Here is an 18104-nt window from a genome sequence, read left to right on the forward strand (position 1 = left end):
CCCAACTCCCAGCTCCCTTCCTGCCTGGCTGCTCTCCAGCCCCTCTGTCCACAAAAGAAACACCACTGACTGCAGGGATGAACAGGACACAGAGACCTCAAACACGGGACAGTTTCCTTCAGGTCAAACATGAGCCACGTCTGTGGGATGGTTTGTGAAACCTGACTTTGCTTTTCCAGCTCCCAAGAGGCAGAAAATAACTGAAAACGTACTGAACATGCAAGTCACACTTGATTTTTAAAATAAATGGGAGCCCTGCCATCACAGCTTGGCCTGAAGGCAGGAATTGCTTTTACAGAGCTCCACATCAGCCTCGGTGGAGAATTCACACACCTGCACGTGGCTGGCACAGGAGCCTTTAAAAGCTCCCACAAAAGGCAGTGACTGCACTAAATGTTCCCCCCAGAGGAAAAATTATCTAAAGAAATATTGAAAGCAAAAGGGAGATTCAGTCTCTACGCAGGGAGGTAATTTTGTCTTTCCTTCTAAACTGAAAAAGGAGATTTAGCAAGAAATTCTGCAAGAAATTGGTGGGTTTGAACTTCTCGACATGTTGGGAGTGCAGTGGAAACATAAATAAGAGATAAAAACATCTACAAAGCCCTTGGTTAGAGACACCAAAAAAAAAAAAAAGTTGAAATATGAGGATCAGAACCACGGGTGCTTCCTTAAAATTCTCCTTGAATGGGAAAAAACCCAATTGGATCAGCCCTGCCCGCTCCTTAATGGATTGTGAGGGCTGGGAGCCAGCCTGGAATGACAACTAATTGGTTTATACTAATTAATAACAACATCCAGTGGCCATCAAAGCATGGAGCCATCACCACTGGGGAGACATACAGATTCTGGGACCATCCTTCTTCTTAATAAATGCTAATTTGACAGGAAGAAAACATGCCAAAGCTCCCAGGGATGACTCCTTGGAAAGTCACAATCCAGTGATTTCAACTTTATGTGTGGGATACCTGGGATAATTAGCTCCAGCAAGTCATTATCCTGCAAAACAGCTGCACACTCTGACTTTTGAAGGAGTTTTTTTGATGGATTTTAGGCCGTGGGAACTTGGCCAGAGAACCCTCACGTGCGTCATCTACACCACACTGAGATAAGGAACAACATCACAGGGATGCTTGAGAGGGAAAATCTCACTCAGAGGGGGAAGACTGAAGCAATTTGCATAATTTTGGAGACAGGGCAGTGGAGTTTTAAGGCCAGTGTTGGCAGTGACCACCCAGGTGGGAAGATTTATCACCGTGACGTGAACCGTAGGAGAACAGGCTGGAAGAGGGTCCTTGTAGCTTCATTTAGGATTGAGTCAAACAATTACAGCCTGGAATTTCATGCAGAATAATTCAGACACAAATAAGTTTTGTGGGTGTTCAGTCACTCTGAAAACTCTGACTTTCTAAGGAGTTTTTTTATGATTTTTCAGGCGTTGGAGCTTGGCCAGAGAACCCTCACGTGTGTCATCAACAGACACTGAGATAAGAAACATCACCACAGAGATGCTTGAGAGGGAAAATCCCACTCAGAGGGGGAAGATTGAAGCAATTTGCATATTTTTGGAGACAGGGCAGTGGAGTTTTAAGGCCAGTGTTGGCAGCGACCACTGGAAAGATTTAGATTTATCACCTTGACATGAACTGTAGAAGAACAGGCTGGAAGAGGGTCCTTGTAGCCTAATTTAGGATTGAGTCAAACAATTACAGCCTGGAATTTGATGCAGAATGATTAAAAAACAAATTAGTTTCATGGTTTTTCAGTCACTCTGAAAAGTCTGACTTTCTAAGCAGTTTTTTTTATGGATTTTGGGCCGTTGGAGCTTGGCCAGAAAATCCTCATGTGCATCATCTACACCACACTGAGATGAGGAACAACATCACAGGGATGCTTGGGAGGGAAAATCCCACTCAGAGGGGGAAGATTGAAGCAATTTGCCTATTTTTGGAGACAGGACAGTGGAGTTTTAAGGCCACTGTTGGCAGTGACCACTGGAAAGATTTATCACCCCGACATGAACCGTACAAGAATAGGCTGGAAGAGGGTCCTTGTAGCCTCATTTAGGATTGAGTCAAACAATTACAGCCTGGAATTGAATGCAGAATAATTCAGAGACAAATTAGTTCCATGGTTTTTCAGTCACTCTGCAAACAGGTTTACACTATTTTACATTCAAGGATGGCAGAATGGAAAACGAGCCCAGCAAAATGTAATATTTCCAGAGGGTGATTTTTCTAAAGGATAATCTTTACAGGAACGGGCCGAGGACAGGATGGCAGAGGGTGCTACAAAACCTCTTATCTCCAAACTAATTCAGTTCCAAACATGTGCTGATAGTCATCCCAAAGCAGTTTTATCAGCCTGTGCAGCGGGGGCTGATAAATTCTCGAGTCGTGTTCAAATCACAGCGGCGGCTCCGGCTGGAGGAGCTTCAGAGAGATCCTCAGGATAGCAAAGAGTGGGATGGTTGAACCACAAACCCCTCCAGGAATGCCACAAGGCAGGGAAAAGCCGGGAGAGAAGTGCCAGGTTCACTCACTCCCTGCTCCCCACACTTGAATCCCACCCAGGGGGTGACGAGGCCAAAGATTTCGGGCTCCTTCTGTCGATGCAGAAACAGCCTTTTTATTTCTTGTCTCCATAAAATTAGTGTAGGGAGCTATTTGGGATGATATGGTGCAAAGAAGCAGCGTTTTTTTCTTCTCTTTCACAAAATTACCCTTCTGCAATGTGGGGAACAAGCAGAACTTGCTTGTTGTGACCAAAAATAATTCCAGTTCAAACTGATCTCCATCCACCATAAGAAACAAATTCTAGGAACTGGAGGAGAAAATTCCAAGCCATTCTGACTCTTCAACCCATAATGAACTTTAAGGATATATATTGAGATTATAGGATACATTTTCCTGGCTACAAATGAAGCCAAAATCCATATTATTGCATTAAGGATCCCAAACAAATTTCTGAGGTTTACAACTTCCACAGTCCATCCCAAACCTGTTGTGCTCAGACAGGTACAGATTTAGTGACTATTAATCCATGAAAAATCCTGGAAACTCCCAAAAATAATAACAGTAAGAACAGTTATTACTATTACTCTATGTAGCCATAAGATACCTGATTTTTACAGTTATAAACTGGGATAAACCTTAAAAGTGATCAGATAAACCTTGGGAGCTGTGAGCTGCTTCCTTAGAACTCTGCAGGTTTTACCCATCCCTGAAGAGATGATTTCACAGATCAGAGGGAATAATTAAGGATGATGATGATGATGATGATGATGATAATAATAATAATAATAATAATATAATTAATAATTAATAATAAAGGGTTAAAAGAGCTTGAAACAAACAACAGCAAGAGTCAGTTCTTTCGTTTCAGTTCCAGGTAACACGTAAAATCCTGAATTCTGGAGTGGGATTCCACACTGTCCTGTTATGCCTGGAGCTGGGATGAGAACTGTGGTTGTTGCTGTTAGCACTTCTCCACACCAGAGCCCAAAAAAGCTGTTTCAAAAGACATTTCTTGTATAAATCCTTGACCCTCAGAGCCAGATCCCTCCCATTCCTCGTATCGGAGGGAGCCCCGGAGCTGCCCCAGTGTCACATCAGTCACCAACATCCCGCACTCAGGAGGCAGCAGATCCCACCTCTGCTCCTCCTGGGAGCTGGGAATGTGTGTTTAGTCCCATTACACAGCTCTGTGACTGGCAGGAGTCCCCAAAACTTCTAAGGGAGGAACATGGAAATCTTTCTCCCCAATATCCCACCTATCCCGGGCAGTGGGAAGGGATTGCCCATTGACCTGGCACTTCAGGCCCTTGTCCCAAGTCCCTCTCCAGCTCTCCTGGAGCTCCTTTAGGCCCTGGAAGGGGCTCTTAGGTCTCCCTGGAGCCTTCTCTTCTCCAGGTGAAGCCTCCCAGCTCTCCCAGCCTGGTTCCAGAATCATGGAATCCCAGGATTGTTTGGGTGGGAAGGGACCATAAAAACCTCCAGTTCCACCCCTGCCATGGGCAGGGACACCTCCCACTAGCCCAAGTTGCTCCAAGCCCCCTCCAATCTGGCCTTGGACACTTCCAGGAATCCAGAGGCAGCCACAGCTTCTCTGGAAAATCCATTCCAGCCCCTCTCCACCCTCCCAGACAGGAATTCCTTCCCAATATCCCATCTATCCCAATATTCTCTGGCACTGGGAAGCCATTCCCTGTGTCCTGTCCCTCCATCCCTTGTCCCCAGTCCCTCTCCAGCTCTCCTGGAGCCCCTTTAGGCCCTGCAAGGGGCTCTCAGCTCTCTCTGGAGCCTTCTCTTCTCCAGGGGAACATTCCCAGCTCTCCCAGCCTGGCTCCAGAGCAGAGGGGCTCCAGCCCTGGGAGCAGCTCTGAGGCCTCCTCTGGACTCTCTCCAGCAGCTCCACATCCCTTCTCACTGGACACAGAGCCAGGTCCTGGCTAGACATGGCCAGTCAGGGATGTGCTGACAGGTCCCTCAGCCCTTACCTGCAGCAGAGGCCTCTGCACCCCCAGGACCTTCATGGTGTCCGCGTTGGCCAAGATCTTGAGCGGGTCTGATGCTTTGGTGACACCTTCGATCTCCTTGTTGATCTCAGCCAGGACCTGGTTGAGGAAGATGTTCTTGATGTACATGGTGAGGAACTCCCTGAGGGGGCACTGCTTGGCTGGGCCAAGCTCCATGGCAAACTCGATCTCCTGGATAAACCTGGAAAAGAGAAGGGGAACGGTGAATGGTAACCAAACCACGGAGGGATTTTAAACATCTCAGTGGGGCCTCTGCCACTCCTGCACCTCAAATCCAAGCACCAGCTGGGAGGGAATGACTGTGGGCTGTGCCAGCATGAGGAAAAAAAGTCCACAAGGTGAGACAAAGACTCAACTGCTGGAGGAGAACAGATAAAATGAGGGAAAATCCACATCCCAGGCACCACTTGTGATGATTTGTTCAAAAAACGTTGACTCAACCGCTGGAGGAGAACAGATAAAACGAGGGGAAATCCACATCCCAGGCACCATTTCTGATTATTTCTTCAAAAACCACAGACTGCTCTGTTTGACACCTACTGGAATGATGTTTTTCTAAAATTAAAACCCCCACAGAAACAATTTGGGGTGCCAGGAATACCTTGGAAAAGGCAAACTTCCTCCCGGGCTTGGTCACTCAATTCCAACAGGCGGGTTCCTCATCTCTAAACTAAACAACAGAACATTCCAGCTGGAAATCACATGGAGAAAAAAAGCAATGCATATGGATTATCCTGTTCTCAAGCTGCATTATGCATGCCTGTATTATGGTGTATTTTTATCATCCTTCATTGTTTCATCCAAGGATCCCATTCCCGCTCACACTGACGATCCCGGGAATATTTTAACACCAAATGTTTGCCATCTCCCGCAAAAATCTCTTGATTTCTGCGGTGCCATCTGCTTAACACTTCCAGAAATTACCTCTTCCTTTCTTTAACTGCATCTGAGGCAAAGAAATAAACTTCCTTTTTAAGTTTTACGCATCAAAATAATTAGGGATTGAGCGTCGGGAGCCAGGACGGATCGAGACTCGCTGTCCTAAGTTGTGCCAGGGGAGGTTTAGTTGGAGAGCAGGAAAAATTCTTTCAGTGGAAGGTGAAGTGGCAGAGCTACAATCCCTGAAGGTGCTAAAAACCACACGGATGTGGCACTTAAGGACCATTTCCCCAAATAATTCAAGGAGATTTCCTTAATTGTCCATGATTTTCTCCCTCTCCTTCCCAAGCTTCAGAGGAGGCAGCTTCCCCTCAGAGCCCTGACTGAGGAGATCCTGCCAGTTTTCGTGGCATGATTTCCTTCAAATCCGAGCCATTTGCTCCCTAAATCCTCTGCCCTGGTGACTCCAACAGTCTGGAATGACATTTGATTCCACGGGGGATCCACCTGCAGCTCAGCTGGAAGATGGTTTCTCCAAAGAGAGGGGAACACAAAGTTCTGGCAGCTTTATTCCCCGGATTTCACAGATCAAGAATGGGAATTATCATATACAAATGAAGTATAAACATAAATATGTTCCTCAGTATAAAACAGGGAAGCAGTGGAGTCACCTGGGAAGAGAGCAGAGCCCCCCACCAGCTGATCCCTGGAATCACAGACCTGATGGCACCACATGGAGTGACAACCACTCGTCCTTCAGGGAACAATGCCAAGCTTGGTGGGACCACAATAAATGAATTCACCACGACTGCCAATGAATTTGCCACTCTTTCTTCCTGAGTTTATTTACACAGTGTTTGGGACACAGAAAACCCCACCAAAAATGTGAATTTTACCATTTCAAGCTGGGGAAGGAGAGGCACAAGGGGTTGGATTTGGAAAGGAGAATCATTCAGTGAAGGAAAAGCTTTCAAACGCTTTTTAAAATCCAACACACGCTTAAAAACTGCTAAAAGATGAACAAATAAAAAACTTTCAGAGGGAGAATGAGCAGGTATCAACTCTGAGAGCTCAGAAGTGCTGAACTGCAGCAGCTCCTCATCCCACAAGAGCCTGAGGGTGCTTCCAAGGGTTTCCTGAACCTCAGACTAAATTGCCTGTGCAAAGATATAGGAAAGGTCAGTGCTAAAAAAAGGTGTAATCGAGACTTTTTGTTTGTACCTGGCATTAATCCCCATTTCAGATCCCTCCTGAAAACCTGTGCCTCAACCTCCAGGAAGCTTCTTCATTAGAGTTCTGGTGGTCGATGTGTTCCAAGAAGTCTTAATGCCTTGGCACAGACAAGACAAAACAGTGGTTCACTTAATCCTGGGAAGAATCAACCCCATATCCCTGTTTTCCCTGAACCATAAAGGAATCACAGACTAGGAGAAGGTGCCAGACTGTAGGAGGGGGTTTCGGGAGCGCTCAGAATGACTTATGAGAAAGAACAAAGGGTCAGAAAGCAGATTGGAACTTGATATCAGGGCAAAGGTATTAAGACAGGAGCTGGAGGGTTGGAGGATGTGGATGAGGGACCTCAGGATTGAATGGTCAAGGACAGCTTGATGAAAGGATGATGGGAATGAGAAAATAATTTCTGAAGTCTTTACTTACTCCAAAGATCTCTGTCAAAGGAAAGGGAAGAAGAGAAAAGGTAAAGGGAAGTGAAGGATGTCAGAGCACGTCTGAAAGCAGGGAACAGCCCTAGGAGGTACAAGGACATCATCCCTTGGTGCAGCCTCCAAGGAAAACTGGGATCCCATTCTCCATGATGGTTCAAAGATGACTTAAGGATCATCCAGTGCCGTCCCCCTGCCATGGGCAGGGACACCTTCCACTGTCCCAGGTTGCTCCAACCTGGACTTGGACACTTCCAGGGATCCAGGGGCAGCCACAGCTTCTCTGGGAAATCCATTCCAGCCCCTCCCAACCCTTCCAGCCAGCAATTCCTTCCCAATATCCCACCTAGCCCTGCCCTCTGGCACTGGGAAGCCATTCTCTGTGTCCTGTCCCTCCATCCCTTGTCCCCAGTCCCTCTCCAGCTCTCCTGGAGCCCCTTTAGGCCCTGCAAGGGGCTCTCAGGTCTCCCTGGAGCCTCCTCTTCTCCAAGATGAACATTCCCAGCTCTCCCAGCCTGTTTTCAGAACCACCAAATCTGTCACACCCACAAAATGCACAAATATCCCTTGCAGAGGAAGATTTTGGATCATGGTCACTGCACATATCCCTGGGAATCACCTGGAATCCTCAAAAAGCCTCTGGGAAAGGCACCGCTCTGAAGGACACCGAGATGTCACATGAGGGTGGAATTCTTAAAAAGAGCAGCCAGGGGGTAAAAAAAAAAATAAAAATATGGAAATCTGCATCTTATCCTGAATTCAGAACCTGCATTTTTCAAAAGGAGGCACCATTTTGAACTTGTTTTCTCCTCCTAGAAGAGCATTGGAGGTGATTTGTGGCTGCAATTAAGCATTCCCCTCAGACAATTCCAGGAAAATGAAGTGTCTTTGGGTAAATGACAGTCATTTGGATGAAAAAAGGGGGGAAAAAAAAAACAAGCCCATCGTTGCAGAAAATTTAATTCATTCCAACTTACAACTTAATTGGCTGTGAGGACTGTCTTACCTAGGCTGGAATAAAAAGCATAAAACCTAAAAAAAAAAAAAAAAAAGAAAAAAGCTGAATGGATTGATTTAGAAACCTCCAAGTCTTGCTTTCTTCTTCTGTCTCCTCGTTATCAGATGCCTTCTAAAACATCATTAAAAGGCACTGAAGACGTGTCGCTGAAGGTGCAGGACATCAACCACTCCCTCTCCTTAATGATGATGATAATTTTATCTGAAATTCCCTCTCCCAACGAGTGAATGACAGGGAAATAAAATAAAATAAAATAAAATAAAATATTCCAAAGCCTTATTAAAGGAATTTTTTTTTCTGATGTTCAGCCCAAATTTACATTTCAGTTTTGTGTGATCCTGAAGGGTTCCCTTCCCTCTGTCTTAGGCATAAAACAGCCAAATGCCCGGGATGGACCTTTTGGTGAGGAAGGAAATATTAAGGAAGCATCAGAAATCCTTTGAAATGGATCCTGGTTACTGACAGAATGGAAAAATTCCAAACTGGTTGTTGGGACTCAAGGAAATCAGGGATAAAATACCCAAGGGTACAGGTTTTGGAAGGGAGAGACACACGTGGAAGATCCCACATTGTCCATTTCCCATCCAGAAAGCTTTCCCACCTCAACAGTGGGAATTTGGGGAGAGGTTCAACAGAATCAGAGAATCACGGAATGGTTTGGGTTGGGAGAAAACACAAAGATCATCTGGTTCCAATCCTGACACCTTCCACTAGCCCAGGTTGCTCCAACCCGGCCTTGGACACTTCCAGGGATCCAGGGGCAGCCACAGCTTCTCTGGGAAATCCATTCCAGGGCCTCCCCACCCTCCCAGACAGCAATTCCTTCCCAATATCCCATCTATCCCTGCCCTCTGGCACTGGGAAGCCATTCCCTGTGTCCTGTCCCTCCATCCCTTGTCCCCAGTCCCTCTCCAGCTCTCCTGGAGCCCCTTCAGGCCCTGCAAGGGGCTCTCAGCTCTCCCTGGAGCCTTCTCTTCTCCAGGGGAACATTCCCAGCTCTCCCAGCCTGGCTCCAGAGCAGAGGGGCTCCAGCCCTTGGAGCAGCTCCAGGGCCTCCTCTGGATTTGCTCCAAAGGGACAACTCTGATTCCAAATTTCCCACCCTCCTGAGAACGTGGCCAAGCAAAGAGGCTTCAACAACAGTGTGCAACCAAACTGAGTATATTTTGTTATATTCAGTTCAAATAACGATCTAATTGGAATAAAATCCTAATTTCCATCCATTCCACAGCCTGGTCCACCCCAGGAACTCCTCTTTACTCTGTCAAAGTGAGACCTAGAGATGCTCCAAAAAGATCCTGACCATTACCCATGTGCTGAATACAATAAACACAAAGACATTAAAAAAAAAAATCACTTGCTTGTTACTGAAGAACCATCAAATAGGTACTAAAGTAACAGAAACAACTTTATTTTGCATAAAAACTGGACTACAGAGAATTATTTTGGTGCCCCAGGACCGATGCTGATAAATGTTGTGGCCAAATGCAAGTCAGTAGAGCTGATGCTCTACAAAGTCAGCCCAAAGGGAGGAAGAAAGGTTGGAGATCATCTCTCTAAGTGACCCAAAATGTGATTGAAATTATAATTATCACCAAAAAAACCCAGTGTAAATGGGTTTGGGAGACTCAATGGACATTTCACTTTTAAATCTTAGGAAAACCAGACCAAAAAAAATCAGCAGATCTCAGAGAAAAAGCATTAGTTTTCTGCTGTTTTGAAATATTATATAGCCCAGAAAACATGCAGGAAGGCAGCAACTAGAGGAAATGACTGTTGTTAACAGAAAGCACCAAATTTGGGGCATTTTTCACTCAAATATTAAGGTTTTTAAGGAATTTTTAGGATTCCTGTGTTGCGGCTGCTCAGCCACGAGACTGAGGGAAGAGATTATGTAAAAATTGGTGTTTTGTTGTCTCTGAGGTGCTGCAAACACCACAAACGCTCTGAAAAAAAAATTAAATTATAATTTAGCCATCAGCTGGTGCTGAAAACATCCCTCCTTTAATGTTCACCTGTCACCTGAAGGACACGGGACATAAAGGAAGTGTCTCAGGTGCAGTTTCTTCTGGTGTCTCCAGAGGGGAATATTGGCTCATATTTGGACCACGAGATGTAAAGTCAGAATTAATTAAATCTGGAGGTTCATAACATATATAAAAGTGCATCTCACACCCTGCAGATCAGATTCCTCCCACGTGATTCCCAAATATCAGCAGGAGATCACCCAATGGAAGCTTCTGGCGTGGTTGGATCTCATATTCTTCCTCTCATCTCTCGCTCTTCCCAACAGCAAATTTCAGGAATCAGCAGCATTTCCATCCACTGCCAAACCTCAGCCCGTAGTAAGGAGTGATTTTTCCAAAGGTGGCAGGTCTGAACAAGGAGCAGCCTGGAATTTTGGGACCCTCTCGGAGAAAACGAGTTTCGAAAGGACCAGAAGGGCAGAACTTGGGAGTCGCTGCTGTGAAATGAAGGGGGTGAAAGGGGCACCAGGATCACAGGCCCAGGGAAAACACTGGAAAATATATTGTACAGGCCACTGGAATGGGACTAATTAACTCAAGAAATGGGTTTAAGCTGAAAGAGGGTAGATTTAGATGGGATATTGGGAAGGAATTGCTGGCTGGGAGGGTGGGGAGGCCCTGGCACAGGTTGGCCAGAGAAAGCTGTGGCTGCCCCTGGATCCCTGGAATTGTCCAAATCCAGGTTGGAGCAACCTGGGCTAGTGGAAGGTGGCCCTGGGATTGGCCCTGGATGATCTTTACAGTCCCTTCCAACCCAAACCATCCTGGGATTGGGGTTGGCCTCTCGTCCCCTATAATTCAACTGGCTCCACACCTTTATATTTTAGATCAAACCCCGTAAAACACGAGATTTGTTCAGACCCTAAAGCCCCTCCACTGCAGGTTTTCACCCCAAAAAACCCTCTCTGTGCGTCTGAGCCCATGGAATTAAATCCACCAGCGTGGAAAAGCCTCCTGTGAGCCCGATGTACGCGGAGGCTTTTGAGAGCCGAGTTCCACTTTCATTCTGCTCACCCCCTACAGACTCCAAACTACACTACGAGGCCTCTGAGTTCATTCTGAGAACAAATATAAAGCAGCTTCATTCCCCATGTGCCCTGAACCTTCTTTTCATCCTTCAGAGCAGTCACAGGTTCTTCACAATGTGAACCCTGGAAGCAGGAAAACGGTGGGCGAACGGTTTTGTCTCTTCCCAATTCGTTGAGGACCTTTCTGAGGTTGTTCAGGAACACAGAGACTGAGTTTCCCTATTGCTGCAACAAGAAGTGAACATTTGCAAAGGCAAGAGATGTTCAAAACTGCAGAAGGGGACGGGATCATTACCAAAAACCCCCAACTGTGAACATCCAGGGAAGAGGAAAATGCAAAATGCTGCTCCTCCAGCGGCCGGGGAGAGCAGAGCTGTGATGTGCAGCCCAACAGGCTTCACCTGCAGCCTCAAACACTGCTTTGCTGAGCTACCACTTCATCCTCTGGTACTGAAAAGAAAACAGATTGATGATTTTATGTGCCTTAATTTACACAGAACTGAGCAAACACGGCTCCTCTTCCAGCCACCTCTTTGCTCTTCCGAAGCCGCGCCACCGAATCCCTCCTCTCCCATCCCTAAAACCTCTAAGTTTCTAGCCCAAAATTAGACCAATATCAAGCCAAGCCTATCAGCTGCCTCAAAGTGCCAAGATTGCTTTGTGATGATGATAATAACCCAAAATGACCAGCGGCCCAAATTACCCTCTGTGGATCCATCCGTGATTTAAATCCAATCCTACCGGAGATAAAAGCGCCGACCACAGTCAATCAATCCCTGTCTCTGGAGAAGTTCTGAGATATTTTATGTGAACCCAGGGCACATGGAACACTTAAAGGCATGTTCTGCCCACGGGATGAAGCCAAACCTGTAGGATCCCACCACTTATTCTGCCCCCAGGCTGCTGCAAAAGCTTCGTTTCCCACCACGCCACAACATTTCTCTCCTATTTTGCAAGGTATCATTTAAGGCAGAAAACACACCCAGCCTTGCTCAAAAAGCATTATAATTTTAAAACTTTTAACCATTATACTTTTAAAGCATTGAAATTCTAAGTGAATCCCTGCCCACTGCATGGCAATTTCGGGGGGGGGTTCCATTAAATGCCTGTAAAACACTCAGGCATCCACAACGATGTTAAAAGAACCATCATGTAAAGTCATCCTGTTACACAAATAGGAAGCTCACCAACTTCAGCTGGTCCTATTATTAAATCCCATTTTCCTTTAATGTGCTATTACACTCAGTTTGTTGACCAGCACTGCAATGTAACGATACCCCCCACGACTTCACATTTGCTCCCGAGCGCAACAGCTTCGCAAAAAATGGGCTTATTATTCATATGATTTTTTTAAATCTTCCTGCTCCAACCCCCCCAGCTCTCAGCCTGGCCCCCGTAAAAAGCAACATATGCCAACAATAAATCTTTCAAATGGCTCTGTGTTAACAGAGTGGCTGCACTGACAGCTTTACAAATGGGCCCCAGCTTTATGCAAACGGGGTTTTATTAGATTGCATTCTAATGATTCGTAATAGGAAGGCAAGGATGGCTTTGGAGGAACAACTCGGAGTAGCCAGTGGCTTCCAAGCCCTGGGATTTGGGGTGTGAGCCAACAACAGGCACTCCCAGGTTAGCTTGGCTGCACCTCTGTGCTCCTCCCAGTTGGGCAGTAAACGGCCTAATCCCTGTCTCTGTGTCTGTCAGTCCAATTATTCCCGTTTGCTGTGTGCTGACACTCCAGGAAATAAGTGGGCAGATGGTACAATCCTTCATTATCATCCCACTGACTCGGCAGTCTCTGGAATGCAGAGGGGGAACGCACTGGGGCAAAGAAAAAGCCCAAAGAAAAAGCCCCAAACTAAGAATAGGTAACTTCATCCATCTGGGGATGGCCTGGATACCAGGGATTGGTGGAGCCACTGCCTCCAGGAGCACGCAGGACCTCGTTCAGGTGTCCTGCTGGGGACACCCAACTTGGGCACCTCGAGCCTGTGGCACCAGCATCGAAGGGCCGACGAGTGATTCCAGCTGTTCCTCTCTGCAGCAGTTGGATTTTCTGTCAGCCAATGTGGAGAAAAGGGCAGGAGGGCCAGCTGAATCACCGGTTTTAGGATGGCAACATTCCTGTGTCCCTGAAGGATTTGGGAAGCAGAGTTCCATGGACAGCGTTGCTCTCTCCACAGGCCCAAGACCACTTGCATTTAGCAACAGGAAATCAGACACTTCAGGAATCTGTGGCAGAGCTTAAAGCCCCTCTATCCAAGTCCATCCTGTAACCCTTCCTCATTTTGGTCCTGTACCCAAAGCTGTTGAAGGTATGACCCTGAAACACACCAGATGGAGTAAAAGAACATGGATCCCAGATCCTTTTCATCCACCTCATTGCCTGACTTGAGAACCTGGACAATCACAGAATCCCTGAGACTGGAAAACACCTCAAAGATTGAGTCCAATTGTTCCCCAGCCCTGCCAAGGCCACCACTGATCATGTCCCCAGGTGCCACATCCACAGGGATTTGAAATCCCTCCAGGGATGGCAACTCCACCACTGCCCTGGGCAGCTGTGCCAGGGTTGGACAGCCCTTTCCAGGAAGGAATTTCCCCAATATCCAACCTGACCCTCCCCTGACTGTTCCCTCTCCTCCTCTCCCTTGTTCCCTGGAGCAGAGCCTGACCACCCTGCCCCAGCTCCCCCCTCCTGTCAGGGACTTGCAGAGCCAGAAGGTCCCCCTGAGCCTCCTTTTCTCCAGGCTGAGCCCCTCCAGCTCCCTCAGGAATTCTCCAGCCCCTTCCCAGCTCCCTTCCCTTCCCTGCACACGCTCCAGCCCCTCCATGTCTCTCCTGTCTGAGGGGCCCAGAACCACCCCCAGCATTCCAGAGAGAACCTCCCCAGGTCGAAGCAGAGGGGGATCACAAATTATTGATTACAAATCAAGCCAGGTGACCTTAAACTACACTTACTAGTCCCAATCTAATCACATTCATTAGTAAGTGGGCAGAAAAGCTGAGCTTAATCAGGGTCCGCTAATATTGGTATTTAGAAAGGCAAGAAACAGTGATCAAAGAACCAGGTTCTGGTCATTAATTAGCTCACACCTTGGCTACAGAGCCAGAGCTGCACAAAAAGAAACAATGGGAAGTTTCCCACGTGCCCTTGGAGATATTTCCAGCAAGGAAATACCCCCAGGATTTCAGGAGCCACCACTGTTTCTGTGAAGGGTTTGAGGGAAGGCTCAGCGGGCTGGTTTTACAAGGAGGGATGTTTGCAGAGCATGTTTGGGGAAAACAGGAACAGCCTCCAGAGTCAACAGGGATGAAAAGCAAGTTGTCTGAGCTGCCTGGGATCATCCACCTCATTTGGCATCCAGGGGCTGGGCCAGGCTAATGAGGAAAAGGGATTTGCAACAACTCCGTGCTCTGGGAGGCAGCAAATCTGGACAAACAGGATGCTGTGCCTCCATGAAGGATCTCATTCCTCTTCTCAAAAGAGCGAGGACATTTCCTTAGAAGGTTTCAAAAATTTCCCACACCAGGAGTTACATTCTTCCAAACCAAACTCATTTAACTCATTCCCTGAGTAGTTCCATTTGTGTCTTTCTTTTTTTTTTTCCCCAACTCCTGCTCTTCGAGCCTGAAACAAGGTGTTCCTTACAGCTGATGCTTTCTGTTCACAGAGTGATCCTTCCAAACCACACTGAATTCATCAGTTTAAAATAAAGAGAGTGGAGCTGCTGGAAAACACAGCCCAAACATCCAAGGGCTGCATTTCCAGCCCCTGGTAAAAGTCATTTTGATGTTCACGTGCGCGTCAGGTTTATTATCCCATAACTGCTTTGCACAGATGCTCTGGAGTCCATTAGAAGCAGCCCTATAAACATGAAATTGTATCAAAGGGATAAATTGTATAAAATGGGGCTAGAAGACCAGACTCTGAGCCCTCATTACAGAGCATCATATCAAAGCACCGTGTTTTAGCGTGAGGGAAAATGATCTTCACACAGAGGCATAGGACAGCCCTGAATGCACCACACTGACCAAAAACACTCCTTAACAAGCTCATAATCCAGGTTGGAAGAGGCCAGGAAGACATTCCTGAGGTTGTAGGGCCTTTCCATCCCACAGAGTTGGGCACAAAGTGCCTGGTGCTGCTCACGGTGACTCTGCCCGTGGCCTCGTTCTCCCCCTGCCACAAATCAGTGCTTGGAAAACAACAGGTTACATCATTTTCCATGGCCTGTGGTCATGGGGGCTGTGCTTCCCTGTGAGGTCTCCTGGGATTTTACTTCAGAGTCGTCATGGAATGGTTTGGGTGGGAAGAGACCTTAAAAATCATCCAGTTCCACGCCCTGGAAGGGGGAAGGAAGGGACACCTTCCACTAGCCCAGGTTGGTCCAACCCGGCCTTGGACACTTTCAGGGATCCAGGGGTAGTCACAGCTTCTCTGGGAATTCCATTCCAGCCCCTTCCCACCCTCCCAGCCAGCAATTCCTTCCCAATATCCCATCTCTCCCTGCCCTCTGGCAGGGGGAAGCCATTCCCTGTGTTCTGTCCCTCCATCCCTTGTCCCCAGTCCCTCTCCAGCTCTCCTGGAGCCCCTTTAGCCCCTGGAAGGGGCTCTCAGGTGGTTGTTATGTATTGAAAGAGGAACCTCCTCTAAACCATGTCTGTAATTACATCAAGGATGGGGAAACTCCACAGGATCACACTAATTAAGGATCTGTGACAGATGGGCTGATTTAACAGGCTTTCATCCCTGGTGATCCCACCCTGCCCTGCCAGCCAGCACCACTCCTGCTGAAATGGGATGGCAGCTCCTCTTCCCAGCTCGGTGTTCACTGATGGGCTGTGCTGTCACACTCCAAACCTTCCTGTTTTCCAAAGGGACACACCCCAAGGAAGCCCGTTGGCCTGATTAACTCATAACTGTCCATCAAACCCCAGCAAGGAGTTCTTCCTAAGCCAGTCACAAAATCCCACAAACACAAGGGCAGAGCCTTTCTGGAGGGATGGCAAACCCCACACATTTTTTGGCTTCCCAGGATGTTTCTCACACCAACGAATGTGGTGTTTTTCCAGCCTGGATTCTCCCTGCAAATAAAGCCTCATGTTTGTGTTTCTGTTCCTCCAGGGCATGACACACCTCAGAGCTTAGAAAGCTGGAATAAATCCTGAGAACCATGAAGATATTCAGCAGCAATCTCAGAAAACATGAATACTTTTTTCCCTGACATAAAACCCCTTCCTTTGTGGCCACCTGCACTGTAAGTTGTGCTCAGGTTCCTCACATTCTCTTCTTCCAACTCCCAATTCCTTTCCATTATCTAAAATAGGAAAAAATACGTGTACAGTGCAGGTTCATGGATATGACGGATGCCGCAGCAGTTTTATTTTGGATTTTTGTCATGAATTTTTATTGTCCTGCATTGCAAAACCTGCACCAGGAATTAGGCTCCTAAATGCTTGTCGTAACTCAGCCAGACTCCCTGAATAATTTTTCAGGCGTCAACTTTTCATCTCTGTCCTCTAACTAACAGTGCTTGAATGCTGGGAATAATTTATTCCTACACCAGATTTGTTATTGTGCTCCTTTTTTTTTTTTTCTTTCTTGTAAAGAAATACATTTTTAGAATATATTGATTTTAGTGTTCGAGGCTGGATAGGGCTTGGAGCAACCTGGGCTAGTGGAAGGTGTCCCTGCCCATCTCATGGTGTCCCATCTCATAGAATGAGATGATCTTTAAGGTCCTTTCCAGCCCAAAACATTCCATGATTTTATGAATGGCACGGAATACCAGCTGCCCCTTCATCACTTGCTGGTTCTCCACTTGCTTTTCAGAACAGATTTCTATTAAAGTGGAATATTTATGAATTTTACACCCTATTTAGGTTAAACACTCAGGAAGCCTTAAGAAAAAAAAAATACAGCTATAAAAGACCTTGCAAATCACTCTTTAAAATCCCAGCTCAGACACTGTTGTTGTGGTCTGACCAGTCAGACTTTGGGCATAAAAGTAACAACCAGTCTGGAGAGTCTTCTCCTGTCTTCTCATTCACGCACTTGAAAAGTGCAAACATGAATAAGAGAATAAAGAGGTAAAATGACAATGGGTGATTTCTACTTCTATTTTTATGTGCTTTTTTTTCAGCCATCAATGATCCAGCCCATGCCACGTTTGAAAAATCAAATGTATTTTTTTGCAGTCGTGGGCCTCGCAAATTAATCCTTCTGAAGTGCTGCTTTCCTTCCCCTCCGGGGGCAAACAGTTCTGTCCCAAATTATTCAAGTTTAAATAACTTTGGTGCCTCCATCAGTTTCCCACAGTGACTTTCAGCCCAGCCCGAGTCGGTGGGTGTGTCCAGTCAGGGGAAATAATCCTGGGCTAGAACATAAGAGAAAATAGAGCCAGGCTTTGGCTTCCAGTGATTTTCATAGAATTATGGAATCAACTGGTTCGGAAAAGCCCTCTGAGATCATCCAGCCCAACCCTTGATCCAACCCCGCCGTAGTTCCCAGCCCATGGCACTGATGCCACATCCAGTCTGTCCTTAAAAACCTCCAGGGATGGAGAATCCACCCCCTCCTTGGGCAGCCCATTCCAATGGCTGAGCACTCTCCATGGAAAACATTCCTTCCTGATGTCCAACCTTCCCCTGCCCTGGCACAGCTTGAGGCCGTGCCCTCTTGTCCTACTGCTGGTTCCCTGGAGCAGAGCCCGACCCCCCTGAGCTATCACCCTCCTGTCAGGGAGTTGCAGAGAGTGAGGAGGTCTCCCCTGAGCCTCCTCCTCTCCAGGCTGAGCCCCCCCAGCTCCCTCAGCCTCTCCTCACAGCACTTGTGCTCCAGTCCCTTCCCCAGCCTCGCTGCTCTTCTCTGCCCCTGCTCCAGCCCCTCCAGGGCCTTCCTGAGCTCAGGGCCCAGAGCTGGACACAGCACTCCAGGGGTGGCCTCCCCAGTGC

General features: G+C 47.1%; 1 protein-coding gene across 1 annotated transcript in view; it reads right to left on the reverse strand.

Moving 5' to 3' along the window:
• Positions 1 to 18104, reverse strand: part of EXOC4 (exocyst complex component 4) — a 203863-nt gene that overhangs the window by 69010 nt on the left and 116749 nt on the right. Inside the window, exon 4 of the mRNA XM_027669176.1 lies at positions 4496 to 4715. Within this exon, the coding sequence (XP_027524977.1) occupies positions 4496 to 4715 (220 nt within the window). The remainder of the gene's footprint in view (positions 1 to 4495; positions 4716 to 18104) is intronic.

The sequence above is a fragment of the Corapipo altera genome, unplaced genomic scaffold, assembly GCF_003945725.1.
Source record: "Corapipo altera isolate COAL_440 unplaced genomic scaffold, ASM394572v1 228, whole genome shotgun sequence".
NCBI lineage: Eukaryota > Metazoa > Chordata > Aves > Passeriformes > Pipridae > Corapipo > Corapipo altera.